Source organism: Pagrus pagrus, assembly GCF_965226575.1.
Source record: "Pagrus pagrus genome assembly, chromosome: 21".
NCBI lineage: Eukaryota > Metazoa > Chordata > Actinopteri > Spariformes > Sparidae > Pagrus > Pagrus pagrus.
The window spans coordinates 16,656,882-16,676,040 of NC_140208.1; the positions used below are offsets into that span (position 1 = coordinate 16,656,882).

The window sequence follows — 19,159 nt, forward strand, 5'->3', positions numbered from 1 at the left end:
CACAGCTCTGATTCACTACATTTATCTTTTCAAAATGGCTATTTGAATTGGGTGACTACGTTCTGCTTTACTGTGTGCGTGTGTGCGTGGTTTTTTGGGGTGTGCGTTTGCTCGCATATGTGCAGTCCAATTATTTACCCTAGCCGAGGGAAAACAAGCTATTTATTCCTCTGCCCAGCCAAGCGGCCTGTTGTAAATCTCCATTCCAAACTCTATATCTCATATTCACGACTCCATGAGCCTCGGAGAATGAGAAGCCCAGACTCGGCAAATACAGTAGGGCTCAAATACCATTTGAATCAAGTTATCATCAAATCCCAGCTCTTAGCAGTGACTGACGATCAATGGATTATCACCCACGCTATCGATTATGAGGGTTGGCATTAATATTGATTGATGAGTAGTTATAATGGAATGATTGATTATATGTTCACAGAGCGGCTTTGGGCCAATCAATGAGGCTTTTTTTCTCTCCAAGGAATGAGATAGAAGCCCTTGCTTATCATTTTCACATTTTCCCACCGCCTTGTCCTTTTTTCTGTGCCATATCGGAGCGGATTAGCTGCTGAAGTAATGTAGGAAGACATAATGATTTTCCCCCCATAATGATTCTGGTGGCATTAAAATATATATTGCTGGACTGTATTTTAATGCAATAATTGTGTGTGTTTTTCTTACTTAGGCATTTTTATTATATACAGAATCCAAAGCTTCTCCTACGGCTGTGCACCATTCATCATCTTTAGTTGGTTGTTATGTCACTGTTAACAGTGAAATCCTTTATAAACCATTGGTTTATGGCAAAGTCGCAACTGATGTTTCTATACTTTGTGAATGGTTAATAAATACTGTGTAGTTGATCTATAAACAATATTTGGATGGCCATTAACTGCAACATTTATAAATGGTTTATAAAACATTGCATTGTTTGTTAACAGCGAATTAACTATTAAAGGGGCTCTATTTAACAATTTCTAGCAATTCACATGTATTAATCACTTTTTTAATGGCCATATGTGAGCGGATTTTAACCTGACCTGAAAAATGAGACCTTCCCACTCTCTCTTGGTTGCGTACACAAGCCTGTGGACAATTTGTTTAAGTTGTTTAATGCTGCTGAACTGTGGATTTATTTGTGAAGGACTCGGGTCAGATTTTCCACAACAGGCCAAAGGATGTGACTTAATGCAACTTCTCGAGTGCCTCGTCTCGGTGCCTCTCTTGGCTCCGATAACAGAGAGCAACAGTAGCTAATGTTACTTTAGAAATGGAGTCTGCTAACATAAACAAAAAAACAGCTTCCAACATAACACAAAAGTTCACAGAGCTCCTTTAGCTAAAATTTAAATAGCTATAAATTTACCAATGATCAATGATAGTTATTATGAAGTGTTACCAAACTTCGCTACCCTCATTAGTCTGCACTAGAAATACAGGTCAGTTAAAGGTATTCTTATTTTATTCATTTACATGATTAAATTACAAATCGACATGATTTGCACCTAAATGTCCTGTCTTCCTAGTCAAATGTTGCTTTATAAATACAGAGTATCACTGGTTAACTGCGTCAAAGATGTAAAGTATGCATTTCTTTTTCAGAAAATGTTTAACCTCTTAGATGAAAAATTGCGCTCAGTTTTGACTGAATGTTTTCTTTCTATTAAACTCCTCTTCTAGTCTAAGTTTACACTTCTTGGTCGTTAGGAACATCTCTAATTTCCCCTAGTCATTATTCACTCAGATTGGCCTGGAAAAAGGAAATGGAAAAATGTTGTCAAAAGTCAACAATAATGTGTGTTAATGTTTTGCTATGAGAGCATATGGTAAGGCATTGTTTTCTGCGGTAGAGCTCTTCAGATCTAGCTGTCCGTAGAAGTAAATGTGTCACTTTGATCCATCTTGTTTTTGGAGGCTTTCAGCCCCTGGGATTGTTGAGTAAGCCAGCATTGTCTTATGTCCTCATATCTGTCAATACCCTGACAGTAACAGTCCTATTTTTCTTATCATTTTAGGCTCTGTCTTTTACTTCATCCTTCATGTTTTTTACTCTCTATGCTTTTACCTCAGAGCCTCACACAGAGTAATTTTTTCCATTAACACAGTCTCACACCTTCTCTTTCTTGCCATCACCTTTCGTCTTGTTCCTTCCATCTATCTCCTGATCCTTGTTCTCCACATCTCCCACGCCATCTTTCCACCTCTTATCTGAAACCTTGTCTCCAAACACACTATATCTCCTTTCTAACCATGTTGTCACCCTATCTTATCACTCCTTTAGCTCTACTTTGTTGAATTGACTTAGATATTTTAGGAATTCTCTGCTTCATTGTGCGGTACACCACACACTGAAGACAACACGAAATAATGGGAGGGTGATGAGGCAGAAATGCACAAGACATTTTTGATGGCTTGCTGCAATACAAAACCTTAATATGCATGTTAAAACACCCAGAGCAGGCAAAGCTTAACATTTTGTTTAGTTCTTGAGCATCAACAAAAAATAAACAATTTACATGAGGTTTCTTTAACTTAACTTTTAAAAAATGACAGTCACTGATTGACAGCAGATGGACACCGCGTGGGTGATGCCGCGCAAACTAAACCAAGTTTGGCTAGTAGCATAGATTTGTTGTGTTGTGTAGACAGAATATTAACGAGATTAAGTGCAGCTGGTATACTGTCTGGACCAAATCTTTGAAGCAGACCGTAGAGCCAGCCTGGGAACACAAAATGTAAACTGTAAACAAAAAAGTTAGCCATTTCAAGCACGAGAAGCACTTGGCTGCCGCTTCAGATCTAGCACCATAAAAGTTTGAAGAGTGTGAGTGAAGCGAGTGTGCTCTAGAGATAATCATGATCCTGTGTGTAAGATACAAAAATTGCGAGATTTCTTAGTTATTATTTCTCCCCCCAGGCGGCACAGCAGATCATTGAGCTGCAAGAAGCGGCCCAAATTAATGCAGGGCTTCAGCCGGCTAACCTGGGCCGCAACACCAGCCTTCACGATATGAAGACTGTGGTGAAGACCTGGAGGAACCGACTGCCTATTGTTTCTGATGATCTGTCCCACTGGAGCAGCATCTTCATGTGGCGCCAGCACCACTACCAAGGTACGACACAAACGCCCACAGATCCAGCACAGCCTGTCAAATTTGTCACCAGAGTCGCATGCATGACTTTATACAGGTTGTGTGAGTTTTACAGGGTGATACTCTCATGCAGACACACTCAGATTGCTGGTTCGGTTTCTACCAGTTCCACGAAGAGCTCTTCTCAAAGAAGGCCACGATGTTCAGAACCCCCTCAGGGTCTCTGTAAATTTCAAATGTCAGCTTGCTACAGCACTCTCTCTCTGTCACTGCAGGACATAGAACACACACACTCTGACACACACACATATTTACCTTGCTCAGTGTTCAGCTCTCTCCCGCGGTGACTTTGAAACCATTCAGAGAGGCAGCCACTGCAAAATGTGATGTCTCAAGCAACTTGAGCCCCAACTCGCACTGCGAGGCACTGCAATAATGATAGCACTGGTTCTGCAGCACCACACCAATAAAATCCACTTCATTTATACGTGACAGCCTTCAAACTTATGTTAAAGTGAAATGGAATTTTCTTGATGAAATTCATCGCCATGGCCCATTTACTGTTCAATACGTTTAGTGTCCCCGGTGCCCTCCTGCATTATGAGAGCTGAGCTTTCAGAGTGCTAGAAGATCACCACACTGCTCCAAGCTATACTTTTTTGCTTACTTTTTCAAACATGACACTTGTGTTAAAAGAAAGAAATGCCATGTTCATTACTGTTTTGTCTCTGTCCACAGCCATAGTGACGGCATATGAGACGAACACGCAGCACGATCCAAACAACAACAATGCCATGTTGGGAGTTCATGCATCGGCTTCTGCTATCATTCAGTATGGCAAGATAGGACGCAAGCAGGTACTGGGTTAGGCTTATAAACCATGTTTACTAAGTCATGAAGTTCCTTTCTTTTTGATTGTGTTTTTAAAATCATATCACACTCTTGTTTCCCCAGGGTTTGGTGAATGTGGCTCTTGACATCTTGAGTCGTATCCATACCATCCCCACAGTGCCCATTGTTGACTGCTTCCAGAAGATTAGACAGCAGGTCAAATGTTATTTGCAGCTGGCTGGCGTCATGGGCAAGAATGAGTGTATGCAGGTGAGATTACCTGTACCACATAAGACAACCTCTGTCTTAGACACTTTATTTTGCCTATAGGCTCAATATCGATGCATATAGAGTCATTAACTGACCCATCTGTCATTTCAGTGATATATTTTTTTTATTCTTATTTTTTATTTTATTCTTTTCAGAAAATGAACACTTGCTTTGACAGTAAATTGTTGATGGTTACGCCAACAATCGTTGTACTTAATTGGTATAATCTCAGTACATTTAAGCCTCATGATTGTTAGGTTCGCATCTACACATGACAAATAATAGAACACAAATGTCAGTGTGTTAAAAATCACTGTTGGTTTTATTAGCATAGGCATGCACATTTCTATTTCAGCTTGTAAAATGAAATATTTTCTTGGTAAAATCACTCTCTACAAAGGGCAAAGCTCATTTCGTTCAAAAACACGTTCATCAAAACATGATAAACGTATTCCATCCATGTAACACCTGCACCATAATGCAGCACAGCTGCAAGAGATTTGGACTGTGGTAATGCATGCTCCAATTTGAAATAAGCCAGCCTCTACTGAAGAACAACACATTTGATTCATTAAGTGTGATTTAAATACTTGGGCTGATTTCTGTTAGTAGTAGGTGGAGGCTTAGTTAGTGGCAAGAAGTGTTTGGGGTGGCTCTAGGTGACAAGTTATAGCTGCGAGACTTATAAGAGAGTGTAACTCAGGAGCTTGCTCTTAAGCCCATGGAGTACTCTGATTAATAGGAGCAGTTCAGCACACCACAAGTCATTAAAAGTGCCAGTAGACACTCTTCTCTCTCTTTCTTTTTCCTCTTCTATCTCATCTCCTCTGGTTCTCTCTGTCTCTCTCTCCCGCTACACATCGTTTGTCACAGCAGTACATAGGGGACACCTAATCAGAGGCTCACCATAATGGAAGTTTAGTTCCCCGAACACCTCTTTTCTTACTTCTTAATGAACACCGAGCAGTTTGTTTGTTTTTCACCTGTGATTATGGCCCTGTCTAAAACCGAGTGTCGCGGTATCTTGTTCGCGATTCCTCTCCCCAGCGTCCACGAAAGTTTCTTAACTGCAGTTTGGTTTGAAGTTAAAGCTGTGTTGTTCACTCCCCCCTCTGCTAGGGTTTGGAGGTGATCGAGTCGACCAACCTGAAGTACTTCACCAAGGAGATGACGGCCGAGTTCTACGCTCTGAAGGGCATGTTCCTTGCTCAAATCAACAAGTACGTCTCAGTGTTGCCACTTTGTAGCCAACTTTAGCTTCTTTCCCTTTTTAGTTCTTCACAATCTGAATTCATCCTTTTGTCTGTCACTGTCTTCTCTTTGTTCGTCACTGCTTTGTCCTCAAAGTGGTCCCTGAACTCCGCGTGGGTGTTTTTTGCCCATCAGGACACGGCAGTCATGTTTAATCTGCACTTCTCGCCTCAAGCTGACTCACCTCTGAGATTATGTTACTGGGTCACCCCCGTGATGTGGCTTAGATATTAACGTGCATCTGTGTCATCAGTTTGTGACAGCGTCAGTAATGTGTTTTTTGCTGCAGGGATTGCCTGTGGAGCGTACAACTGCTCTTTTCATGCTTTGCTGGGTACCCACAGCCCCACTCTTTAACACCCCTTCAGCACCCCCTTTTCACCCGTCATCTCTGACGTGACATGGCGTCCTGAGGGGTGAAAGACAAATTGAGGGAGGCTTATTAAATGTATATGCAGCTCAATAATTAACTTGAGGCAATTTGCAGGAATCTCTGGGATCAGCAGAACTTGCCTCTACCTCAGCAGGGTTTATTGCAATCATTAAGTTTCCCCTACACCAGGGGAGAATTAACAGCAGAGTGGGGGTTAGGGGTTGAAAGAGTGTGTGTATGTGTGTGCGCATGTGCAACCACATGTGCTAAGGATTTTGGGATCATTCAATTAAACGGGTGTCAGAGATTTGACAGTCTGTTGGGTGCCTGTGCTCCTGTTGAGCCGGGTAGTGGAAACTGTTAATGTACTTTAACACTGGCAAAGTGACTGAGGCAACCCCATTAAGTATTACTGGAGGGTCCTCGGCTCTGACTCCCATAGCAATCAAGCTCCCATTTCTTAATCACATGCCAAAATGCCTTTTATAATAACACATTTTAATTGATTGGCTTGGGAGACATTTCGCTGTAAGTAAGTGGGAGAGTAGTTTTGGAAGCACTCCTAAAATGGAGGTCCATTTACCAACTGTAGCTCAGTAAGGCTTTTTCATTGACAGGCCTGTCTCCTTGTTTTGACTGCAGGGTGGTGCGTCTCCGGTGCCTCTTGCATCTTATTTATTAATCAAAGGCTGAAAGGTGTGCGAAAATTATTCAGACTGCGTGCCAACAAGCAGTTAGAAGCCGCTTGGCGTGCTGAAAACAGCTGATGATTCAGAATATATTTCCCTGTCAGCATAAATGGTGCAGTCAAAATGTAGGGGGGCCCTGCCAGATTTCACCTGTCTATTTCTTTGCCTGCTATTTAACAGTTTCTAAATCGGATGCTCAAAGTGTGACTGCTAGATTGCAGTACCAGAATAAAAAAAAAACCCCAAGGAGTCTCAAGTTTATCAGCCTGCAGATTTCTCTGAGCTGTAGCAATGCTCTTCACGGTCAATGTATTTGTATACAGATAAATATAGCCGTTACGCTGAGGTTTTTACCTTGCTGCGGCACTGTCATTTCTGATAAAATAGGAAGACGTTAAGCTCATATGTCACCCAGTATTAAATGGATTGATCCACACAGTATGATAGGGTTGGGTTCAACTCATATTACAATATAGCAAAAAGCCTGAACTCTGGGTGACATTAATTCATGCTGGGTTAAATGCTTACTCTGTAATGCTGAGGGGAAAGGCCTTGAAGATTACAGCAAATGAAATATGGTGCTTATTGATGTGTAGTACATAATTCAGAATGTGATCATCGTAATCTGTTTCACACTCAATCTTTCTCCTTTTCAACCCCCTCTCCCTTCTCCCAACAAGTAAATCCATCCATCTCTTTCAACCCTCCCCTCTCGCTCTTTTCTTTTCACTCAACCCTGCCTCCTCTCCCTTCCTCCTACTCTTTGCCACTTGCCCTTGACAACTCTGTGCTACCCCGTTGTCCTTCCCCTCACTCTCTTAACGCTCTCCATCTTCTCATCCCAGGTCTGAGGAGGCCAACAAGGCCTTTTCAGCAGCTGTGCAGATGCACGACGTCCTGGTGAAGGCCTGGGCCATGTGGGGCGACTACCTGGAGAACATCTTTGTCAAGGACCGCCAGCTCCACTTGGGTGTCTCGGCCATCACCTGCTACCTCCACGCCTGCCGCCACCAAAATGAGAGCAAGTCCCGCAAATACCTCGCAAAGGTGATAACTGAAGTGGAAGGGAGGCTTTTTGTGTGATTGTGTGAGGCTTTTGTTTTTTTTTTTTTCCCAGATAAGGTCACTTTTAATTCCCTTGTTTCCTGACCCCATCCAGCCCATTTATTATTGGTGCTGATGAGAAAAAATGCACCCTTTTCCCCTTCAAACTCTGCCACAGTTTCAAGCAGGGAGTCGTAGTGATTTGATCGATTATAGTCCAGCGGTAGACAGTAGTGTGGATGGGTTCTCACGGCAGATCGATGGTGTAGTGAAGGCCAACCTCTGGCGCGGGGGGTGGGGTTAACAGACTAATGGCCTCCCCTAACACTCCAATCTCATGACCCTCTACATGGACCGACCTTTCTCTAACAGCCAGACCAATGCTACCATACTTACCCGTTGAGTAAGCCCTGTGTGGGAGGTAAGGCTCCTTGCTAACAACCACCTCACCTTCTCACACAGACACACACCAAGTCATTCAGCACAGCCCCTCCAGAGGTTAGCACGGAAAGACCTCTATATGCACTTATAATGAGTACAGCTCTGAAAGCTGCTGTGCTCTGCCATACTGTACAGAGGTCAGGTGGTTCTCTATAGCAGAAGAAGCAGCAACATCAATTGAGATGATCACAGCACAAGAAGTAAGAATATTATGACGATTTAGGTGAATTCTTTTGAGTTTTTGCCTCAATAAAAACACAAACTGTGCCTTATTTCTCTTATTTATTAATGAACCGACGGGGGATGAGAGATTGTGAAAACTTGACTAAACTGCCTGCTGGGTCTTTTTTTCAAAGAGCCACAGGAGAGTCCGATTAGAGAGACTCATCCTCAGCGTCAAGCTTGATAAATAATAAATATGCTGTTGCCACATCCAGTGTTAGCATCAGGCACTGCTATCATTATCTGTTTTAATAATGGCTGCTAGCAGCTTCTCATTCCAATTAGATGTTTTTTCTGGTGACCCCCCCTGGTATTGTGCTGCCAAGCTGGGTTGGCAGTGCTTAGTCCTGACGGGTGAAGTGAGATGACCAGTCATTACCAGTAATTATACACAATCTGTGTACCGGGGTTGGCTCGCTGACGAGAGCCTGGGGGGGGTTGAGTGGGGTTAATGTCTTCATCATAATGTAGATGCACACGCAAGCACACCAGGGGAGGCGAGATCAACTCCACACTGGCTCGGCTTTGATCATGTTCAGGATCGCCAAGATGTGCTCATTCATTGCTCCTGCTGTGAACAGAGCCAGGGAAGCAGCAATGGTCCAATTAATGATGGAGACCTTGCCTCTGAATATATGGTGTCAGACAGTAACTACTTTTTTGTGAATGGAACATGTTCATGTGACTGCCTTGGCAGAATGACAAGAGTATTGCATTTAATTTGTTGTTTGTTTTCTAACCTGTCTCTCCGCCTGTCTTCACCTCGCGCCCCCGCTTCTGTTTTTTTTTTTATCTGTAGGTGTTGTGGCTTCTCAGCTTTGATGACAAGAACACCCTGGCAGATGCCGTGGACAAGTACTGCATCGGAGTCCCGCCCATCCAGTGGTTGGCATGGATACCGCAGCTCCTGACTTGCCTGGTTGGTTCAGAAGGCAAACCTCTGCTCAACCTAATCAGCCAGGTGAGGCTTTTTCAAACCTCTCAGATCAAGATCGGCATTGTGCTTAAGCCAAAATCCTCTTGGTCTCTTTTATCAGCTTTTTATCAATGAAAACGGCTCAAACAGAGATCTCAAATAATTGTATTGTTTTCTTTGGGTTTGGGTTATTTGTTTTAAAATCATACCTTTCCTCCTCTTGTTGCTTTTTTATTTTTTCCCTTCAGTTTCATGTCTGGATGTCTGCTCCACCCATCAATCATCCATATTTTCTTCTCTTGGCTTCTTTCGCGCATTTGGGGCAGCACATCTGGCTGGTGTGTTAGCATTAGTGTTCATGCACGTCTTTCTAATCAAGATAAATTAACTGCATTCACGCCAAAGTGGCCTCTCTCCTGCTTTCTATTTACCAAATTAAGCATTCAGATTCTTTCACTGTCCCCTTTTACAGCAATTTACTGGCTTTCACCAATCCCTGGTGAATTGGTTTTTAAATTATTTGTTCAAGAAACGATTATAAAGTTAATATCGTGCGCATCCGCACTGCGGGAACAGAGCTAGTAATTAAAGCGAGGACTAATTTGCTTTGCTTAATGGAGTATTATTTCCGCACAATTTGAAGAGGGTGATCTTCAAAGAGTAGTCTGCTATAACAAACAGCCATCCTCGCAGCAAAGCAGGAATATTGTATAGAGGATATGAGAGAAAGTGGAGAATAAAAAAAGGGGGGAGGAGAAGGAGTTTTCAAATGCAAGTGGGTGAGATCATGGAAAGTCGGACAAATCGCGTGATGAAATAATGACTTTGGAAATCATCTCTACTTTTAAGCATGCATTGCTACTGGCTTAATGCAAGTTAGCTGTTAAATAAATGAACACAGCAGCAGAAACGTATAACATGTTGACCTTTTTAGGTGTGGACAGGATAAGGCTTGTTACAAGGTTCAAAGTTGTGACCTGTTGGGTAAAGTTGAGTCATTTAAACTCGTACTTGCCTTTTGCATGTATATGAGGGGATGTCAGTGGGTGACTGTAGAGATTTTGAATCTACAGAGATCCGCTCCTCCCTTTGGTCGGCTTTGTCACCCTGTAATGACTGAAGGGTAAAAGGTTGACACCTTCTTCTTCATCCCCTTTTTTATGTAAAGAGAAACCCACATTTTAATGCATGGCAGGCTTTGTCTCTGCACTCGCCTGAATTATTTAGTGTTTCTCTGCGGCGGCGGGATGTTTAAAAAACGTATGTTGAAATATTGATGAAGGTGAGGAGAAGAGCGCCCGGGGCCAGGCGGGAAGATGAATCAGAAGTTAACAGAGAATCTCAACACCTCTCCCCACACGCGCTCCTCTCTCACCCTCCCTCGCTGCCTTCCTCCTTGTCTACCATTCGCCCTCTTCCCCTCGGCCCACCTCAGCTTCGCCAAAATATGACATTTCTTATCTCCCCATTAGTGGGCTGATCTCTAGTTCCTCCTCTTCCTCTCTGCCTTCCTTCCTCTTTCATCTTTAACGCTGCTGTTAGCTACCACTTAGGACTCCTTCCCGTTACCCCTGACTCTCGATCTTTCTCCCCTCTGTTTTTGAGCTCTGACAAGGAGAATCATGGAAATTTCACATTTGCTGTATGTGCAAAAAAGTAAATTGAGAAATGTGAGAGATTAAGAGAGGGTAGTGTATAAACAATTGCACACTACCGTTTATGTAAAGGGTGTGCAAATGTGCCCACGTTCAACTTATTTCGAGGGCTGACCCCAATGCTTTTATTGCCATGGTAATAGACGTCCAAATCTGTATTTGAATGGCTCATTTTATTTTTTTTCTACTCTACGTGCCCCAAAAATGGTATTCAGGACAGCCCTAATGTATTCAGTTGACTTAACAGATTTGGGTTGTATATACTTTTCTGCAGATTTTGCAGGAGGAGCAGGTTACAATAACTTATCTCAATTTTTCATGACTGAGGCTGTGGCTTTTTGTACTGGAAGCATTCAACATGCGGCTGTACTCAAGCCACAAAAGAGCAGTTAAAGGCTTTGGTGGTGACTGAAGGTGCTCCATAGCAAAATTGCCTCACTACTGAGGAAGTGAAGAGTGTTTTCCAAGATGTAGTTCAGTGTAATAATAGTTTTCATTCTTCCCCTTTGTATCGTCTCCAGGCTGTCCAGGCCTACAACAGCAGTAGTTGGTTAATCCTATCTGTCTCCCCTGCTTTTACAGCACCGACTGACCAACCATGTAGAGTTACATTGAGTGAGGGAGCTGAGTCTCTTGAAGAATTTGAGACCTGCCGGGATCTGGAACAGCTCTTTTAGTCGTCCAGTCTAAGCAGAACTACAGTATGTTGTAGTTAGCCGTGGGCCAACCCTTTCTCGGTGGCAGCTTTAAACTTGAGCTAGTTCTTGTGAAATCTTGATTTGTGCAGTTTGAGAATCCCTCTGAAGACCTGCACTGCATGTCAGAGGAATGTGGATTGAGTCAGTGAAAGCTTAGAGGGTCCAAAATCCATTTAGCCGTAGGCTGAATTGTGGGGGGAAAAAGCTTCTTCTCTTTCTTTGTCTATCTCTCTCGTCGATTTCCCCCTCCACCATCCATCCCCGACCCACTTTTACCCGTATTGAGCTCAGTTTTGTTGTTGAAATGTGGAGGTATCCCTTTCTGCCTTGCAGGCGTATTGAGGGTCTAGAAGGGATCAAGTGGCTGTGTAATTGCAGCCTATGAAATTGTGCTCTGGGACCTGAGAGAACGTTGTGGTTTGGTCTTCCACCAATATCCAATGGGCCTAAAAAGCCAGGCTTAAAGATTTCTTCTGTATAGAAATTCAAGGAAAATCAGCTTTTATACAACCTAGTTATTGTTCCTGTACTTGTACTCATTTAAAAAAAAGTGTAATGACATTTTTACATGATGGCAAATAGGAACATGACTGCTCAGACAATCCTAGATGTCATAAATAAACTTCCAAGGTGGTCATATTTTCTAAACCTGTTCTTTGATAGAGATGATTTATTTTCATTTGAGATGAAGAATTTGAAACTTTTCCGAGCAGAGCTTGTTTTACTTCTGCTTATAGTTGTTAAAAATGGCAGATTTCTGTTGTCGCCTCTGTAGAATTTTAGCGAGCTTTGTCTCAGCTCATGTTCTACCTTTAGGCGCTCGCTTTGTACAGTCACAGTGATATCTGTGTCGCAGTGGTCGCCCATCTCATGTATTAGAATGAGAATTGGTGACAAGTGTGGAATTGATTTTGTGGCCACATAAAGGAGGCTTTTGAAAATGTGTTCAAAGCTTTCACTGCATGTTCAAGACTTTATTTAAGGTGTTAAACAGTGTGTATTTAGATCAAACACTTTCCATAGAGCCATCTGAGCCAGCAGGAATACATGAATGGATGATGAATGAAATAAACCTATATGAGGTGAATTTGCCTTGACGAAAGAAAGTCAAAACTGAAAGAAAAAGGGAATACTGAATCTTGATTTTCTCACTTGGATGCTGAACTACAGTACAGTCGATGTAGCTTACTAATCCTACCTCCCACCTGAACTGTGAACCTGAGACAGATGTATAAATTATACACCAAAGGTAGATACTGAATTCACCTGCTGCCTCTCTTATCAAAGGGATCCTACTGCACCAAGTTGGAGGTGAATTTGCTATGTGTTTAAAAAAAAAAACTTGAAATTTCTCATGCCTTCACTTCAACCATTAAGCCTTTCCAATGTTGTCGGGGACTTTTCTTGAAAGTCTTGAGGGCAATTTCATCATCAGTCACATTCAGTTTTTGTAATTCAGCCATGACGTGTTTGTAACTTCCCCTAACTCCCCTGACTCAAAGCTTCAAACACTCCCTCTGTTACAGCAAAGGTCTCTGACTGTATCAGTATGATCTCTCTCTCTCTCTGACACACAAACAGTATCTCTCTGTCCCACTCTCCCTCCACCTCTACCTCTGTCTGCCTCCGCTCTCTCCCTCTCTCTCTCCTTTGCATTCCTGAGGGGGAGTCTTTGAAATGTAATCTGTGACCCTCTTTTATCTGCTAGGTGGGACGAGTGTACCCCCAGGCTGTCTACTTCCCTATCCGCACCCTTTACCTGACACTCAAGATCGAGCAGAGGGAACGCTACAAAAGTGGTAAGTAAACATCGCTGCCTGTCATGTGTTGCCTCGTTAAGATACTCTCAGCAATAAAAGTTCTTTCCTCTGTCTACCGTCCTGAGTTATTGAACATAAAATGTGTACAGTTAAAGAAAATGTGTTTCCTGATTACCCTTCTTTCTCCTCTTTCCATCCTTCCCCCCTCTTACCCACTCTCCCCAGATGCATCTGGACAGCAGCAGCCCAGTTCAGTGGGGGCTCAGCCTCACTCGGGGGCCTCCGACCCAGGACCTATTCGGGCCACTGCCCCAATGTGGCGCTGTAGCAGGATCATGCACATGCAGCGGGAGCTGCACCCAACCCTGCTCTCCTCCCTGGAGGGCATTGTGGACCAGATGGTGTGGTTCAGGGAGAACTGGCATGAAGAGGTGAGAAGGACAAAGGTGCTGGTTTCGTTTGTGTCTGACTCTGTTGCTACGTGTGTGTTTCCAGTGGATCAGTTGGTGAGAAAATAATACAGCTGGTTGTGAGATGCAGTGAATCTCTGAAAGCAATGTGTGTGTCACACCACCTGGTCAAGCAGTCTAAGCTGTTGTCCTGACTTGTCTGTGGATATGTCATCTTTCATCCTCAACTTTGTTGCCATAGACCTTTTGATAGTCAATTGTATTCAAAACAGAACTGGCAGAAGACTCTTGTACATTTCAGATAGTAGATCTCCTTAATTTCACTCTTTCTTGCCTTGTATTTTCTCAAATCTTTTTTACCTGAAGCACAAGTCTACTTAAATCAGCCTGCAGCCCCTTTCCCCAGTAGCTAAGTGTGCGAATGTCAGTGCAGGATGTGGGCCCGACTTCAGCTTGGTGCTGCTGCAAATTGTTTTAGCCATGCTAGGCAGCATCCACATGAGGAAGCTAGTCTGTGGGTGGAGGGGAAGACTGGGAGAAAGAGGCAGCAGGAGGCGAGAAGACTGAGACAGGTGATGGATGGGTGCAGTGAGCGTGTAGGATGGGGCGAGGGATTTAGGGCCGGAAGTTTGTTGGTGTGTGTGTGTCTCTGTGATTATCTGTGATGGTTTGGGGCACTCGGCAGCAGCTGCAGACTCTATGCTTCGTTCCACGGGGCAAGCAGGGGCAGAGGCGTTCTCTGCTATCATCACCTTCCCTCTCTCTCTCTTGCTTTGGTTACTGTATGACATCGCAGTGCTGCACCTTTGTTCCTAAAGAACGATGCATGTGTCTCTGTTCTTTACTGACCATTTGTCAGAGATCCGACTCAACAGATACTTAAAATAAAATGATTTGGACCCTCTCTTACTAATATTACTGGTACATTTCCTCACTATTTCTCCATGTTCCTCCTTTTTCTGCAGGTCTTGAGGCAGCTTCAACAGGGCCTGGCTAAATGCTACTCGGTGGCATTTGAGAAGAGCGGTGCAGTGTCTGACGCCAAGATCACACCGCACACACTGAACTTTGTCAAGAAGCTGGTTAGCACCTTCGGCGTTGGCTTGGAGAACGTCTCCAACGTGTCCACCATGTTTTCTAGCGCCGCCTCTGAGTCGTTAGCACGTCGGGCCCAGGCCACAGCCCAGGACCCTGTTTTCCAGAAGATGAAAGGCCAATTCACAACAGGTCAGTTTCAAACATACTCATGCTTGTATTGACTCAGAACAGACGGAAAGAAAAAAACAAGTGTTGAAAAGCTCTCACAACACGCTCTCCTGTGTTTACTTTTTGAACTTAGTGGCTAGTTCACTTTAGTTTCATAACTTTAAGCATTGCTGATTTACCTCTTTGAGGCTTCGTCGTAACACTTGGGAATTTGAAGAGACAAAATGTGAAGCATGTGTTTTCAGGCGACCAAAAACACGATTATTTTTTGACTATCTGACAAGGTGAGACAATTGGTCAGGTAGTGAAACCAGCAACACCTAGCTCTGCTCCCTAAAGCCTGAAATCACACATCAGCCACCTTTCAGCAAACAAGAGCAGCATTCTTGTTATTGTTTGTCCACACAAGTTAAAATGAAGAGATGGCCTCTGTGGCGATATATTGAACAGGTCACGTTGTATCTGCGCGGACACTCACGCTGCTCATATCAGCGCTGTCGGGACAGATCGCGCTGTGGCTTGGAGCAGCTGGAGCATTGGTGTTCTGCAATGCAATTAAGGTTTCCAACAAGATGATGGGATTTCATGGGAGGGGTGGTTTCTGGTGACTGGTCAGAAATAGGTGTGTGTGTCTGTCTTTATTACACTGTGTGAGCGTGTGCGCGCGTCTACAGTGGTTTTGATTATACCGAAGTCAGCTGCATTTTTAATCTTAGATGGTGCAGCACTTAGATGATGATCTCAACAAGCACAAAACCTGTCAGTGGGATGATAAAATAGAGCTGAAGACTCTTAGTTCTCCTTCCTCAGCTGACACTATAAAACAGTGAACTCTGTAAAAGTTCAGCCTTTAGTCGCAGTAGTGTTTAAAAGTCTGTTTAAAGAGATTCGATGCACTACATCTCTCTATTTGAACTGTAATGAAATTATTTTATTTTCTTGGCAGCTTCAGAGTGAAACTGACTATCAATGCAGGTTTTATATATTTATAGTGCACCAGAGGCTGACTAAAATAATTCCCCCCACATTGGCACTGACCAACTTTGGCCAATTATATTGAAATGTCAATGTAGTACCACCAGCCACCAGTCAAGTGCTGTTTTATTGTGGTTGGAGCTGGAAGTTTCAAAGTCCTATTTGCCAGGTAACCAAGCATTTTGAAAGGATACCGCTACTGAAGCCACCGTGGCACTGAGATGAAACAATTTCCCTCCCTTGTTTTATACCGGTTCAGAACAATAGCAGGGAAGCTATTGTGTTCTCATTACAGACAAAATTGGAGGGTAGAAATGGCAATGAATTACTATCATAAACAGCTCTTGTCTGTGCAGATTCACTTAAGTCATCAAGATAGGATGATATATCCACTGTATTTATCTCTCAGAGGTTTTTAATGTTGGGACTGTTCAGACATCCGCTGGGCTTTGTTTTACTTGGTGTTGGGCTTCCTCTTCCAACAGGAGATTAGAAGTTACACGCTGATGTAATGTCGTCATTGAGGTAGCGCATTGACAGTGTGGATTGGCAACCGTGTGTAGCTTTTATCTTCAAATTGAATACCTTTTTTAATTCTGAAACCTCAGAAAATTCCTAATTGCACATTTCTGCTTCACCGCTCTGGTCTCTGAGCAGTTGTACACTGATGTGACATCAAAGATTAGAAGTTGGAAGACGCTCTGCGATGACGGCTCTGTGATCCATTCCCAGTTTTCAGATTAAAACATTTCAAAGCAATAATTCTGTGATATTCATGTGTATGCTTGTAAGGCAGTGATGAAGCCTCCAGTCTTTTTGGCCTGCATGTTCAGATTCATATGCGAGCTGTGGAATCCAACAGGACAGGTGCAGTTCTAGTTTAGCCAAGGCCCCCTCTGAGACATTTTTCTCTAAACAATCATTCCCCTGTTTTTGGAAGCCACGTGTCTGTTTTCCTACATTGCATAAGGGAGTTGAACCACAGTTCAGTGGACCTGGTTTAAACGAGGCTCGTCTGCAGCTCCCCCAGCTTTCAGGGTTCAAATAAAACTTCTTTGCTGACTCCTACCCACTCCCATGGACTGACTGCACATACATGTACGCTAAATTGCACTCATAGTAAACCGCCTGGTCTCTCCTTTTTATTGCTTTTCCGCACAGCAACTCCTTCCTCCTCCCCCTCTATGCTCTTCAGTCTCTCCTGCGCTTTTCCCCTCCACTGGTCCTGTGAGTGGCCAATAGAGCTAATGTGTTTGGCCCTGGGATAGAGGGGGACAAGGACAGAGAGTGAATGAAAGGCAGCTAGGGAAAAAAATAATCACCTGACTTGGAAAAAGGTATAATATAGGTGAGCCAGAGCTTACGAGGCTTGACAATTACTGTGAGGAGAATAAAAGATGGAAGAGGGGAGATTATCAAAGAGAAAACAATAGGGATGAGGGGAAACATGAAGACAGGTGTGATGTCATTAGTGAGCAAAAGCATGTGAGCGGCACACGGACTGACTGAATGAACAACACAAACAAGAGCGAGCGAGACTCGGAGCGAGTGGCGCGCTGATGAATCTTTCCAGATGTTACGGTGCCAGCTGTGCTCACGCAGCCAGGCGTCACCGGGGCTTCTGCCTCGCAGGGTGCCTGCCGACCATCGCTACCCAGCTGTCCCCCCAGCGACATGGGAGCGGGGCCGACAGAGACTGAAACCACACAAGCCTTCCAGAGCGGAACAAACAGGGTTTACAGAGCTGCTGAGCAGCCAAGCTCCCGTTCCCCGCACCACGTTAGTGGCTCACTCGCTTTCACAGGGTTTGTGGGCCGGAAAATATGGGTTTATGTGTGCACATATAACATTTGGCAGCAGGGAGGCATTCAAATCCAATTACGGTGAATGCTATTTGCATGAGTTACTGTTTTAGCAGTGGATCTGTTCCAGAGACTTTTGTCACAAGAGCTCCTTCTAACTTTCTTGGCTTTTTAATTCTGTGTGAATTGAATAGTCATTTGTCATGCAAAACTGACATTTAGCATAGTTAAATGTAACTCGGTATAATTCTTATAGCAGTTTGGCTCACCAGCTATGTACCTTCAGTTAGTTGTCAGTCATAAAGTTTAAATGTGAACTTTAATTGCCAGAAACCCCTTACACACTGCTGCGATGACCTCTGAAACACTCCGCTCACCAATCAGACACAATAAAGCTGGCTGCATCCCACCACACACATTCATACGATCCCACAGTCATGGGGGAATGAATGTTCTATATACAGAGGTGGCCCACCTCCTGAGTCTAGATCCATAATTTGGTGCAGCAGTGCACATCCTCTGCTGTGGTCTGTCAGGTAGGGCAGAATTGCAGCCTCGGTTTCTATACACAGGTCAGAGAGCAATCTGGATACTTTCCACACCGCACTCCTCCTCTCTGCATCCTATTCCCCCAGCTAGCTGACGGAGCAGGGGTCAAAGATGAGTTCAGGGGGACTGAAAATAACTCTCTTCTGGCCTCACTGGCTGTATTGCAGTCTGCACCCAGCACCTCTGTAGTTTCTCTCAGAAACTGTCTGCAGGTTGAGTATTATATTTAGGTTAATTACAATCTGACACGTCCATTCCTTCTGTTCGTGTTAAAAACATTACTGTAATGTTAATGTCAGAACACCAGTTGGTCCTTGCATAAATTTCAGCTGCCAGTAAATGCAATGAAAATCTGGTAAATGTAGTTAAATCGAAGAAGCCAGTCCATCAGAAGTGTCGCGTCTGCCCACTGCATTAAAGCATTCAGCTGTGTATAAAAAGTCCCAGGTAATGACACAATTAGGTGAAATATTGGTTTGTCTCTTATTTTTGACTGCTTGTTTAGTGTTAACCTCTTGAAATTATTTTTATGAGTCGTGATTACATAAAGCCAGAATTTTATGTGCAGCCGGCTTCAAATTTAAACAGGTAAAAATGTTTTAAATCCAATAAAGATGGATTATATAACTTTATTGCTTTGTGGCTTCGAATGGTGGAGTGCGGCATGTCTCGCTTTTTTCTATTTGTAAGCATTATACACTTTTATGGAGCTGAATTGTTGTCGGGTTGCAATTCCTCAGGACTGTTTCAATTTTCCCTCTGCTATCGAGGCAGGTGAATTGCAGGCAGACGGATAGCGAAATAGGGCCACTCTGAAAAGAACATTGGCTGTTTTAAAGGGCTTATTTAAAGTATTAGGAGGTCTCACTCCGGGAGAGATTGAACGGGTTTGAAATGGCAAGGCCTTGCAGTTTCATGGATTCATTATAACAGGCGGCACAACAGGGTGTACTGAAATAGGAGAGAGGTAGGTGTGTG

General features: G+C 43.5%; 1 protein-coding gene across 2 annotated transcripts in view; it reads left to right on the forward strand.

Moving 5' to 3' along the window:
• trrap (transformation/transcription domain-associated protein) overlaps positions 1–19,159 on the forward strand; it is a 79,551-nt gene that overhangs the window by 50,718 nt on the left and 9,674 nt on the right. For both annotated transcript variants that reach the window (XM_084341897.1, XM_084341898.1), the window contains 9 exons: positions 2,915–3,110; positions 3,828–3,946; positions 4,044–4,190; positions 5,310–5,410; positions 7,349–7,550; positions 9,010–9,171; positions 13,188–13,278; positions 13,465–13,670; positions 14,615–14,876. In XM_084341897.1, the coding sequence (XP_084198023.1) occupies positions 2,915–3,110; positions 3,828–3,946; positions 4,044–4,190; positions 5,310–5,410; positions 7,349–7,550; positions 9,010–9,171; positions 13,188–13,278; positions 13,465–13,670; positions 14,615–14,876 (1,486 nt within the window). The remainder of the gene's footprint in view (positions 1–2,914; positions 3,111–3,827; positions 3,947–4,043; positions 4,191–5,309; positions 5,411–7,348; positions 7,551–9,009; positions 9,172–13,187; positions 13,279–13,464; positions 13,671–14,614; positions 14,877–19,159) is intronic.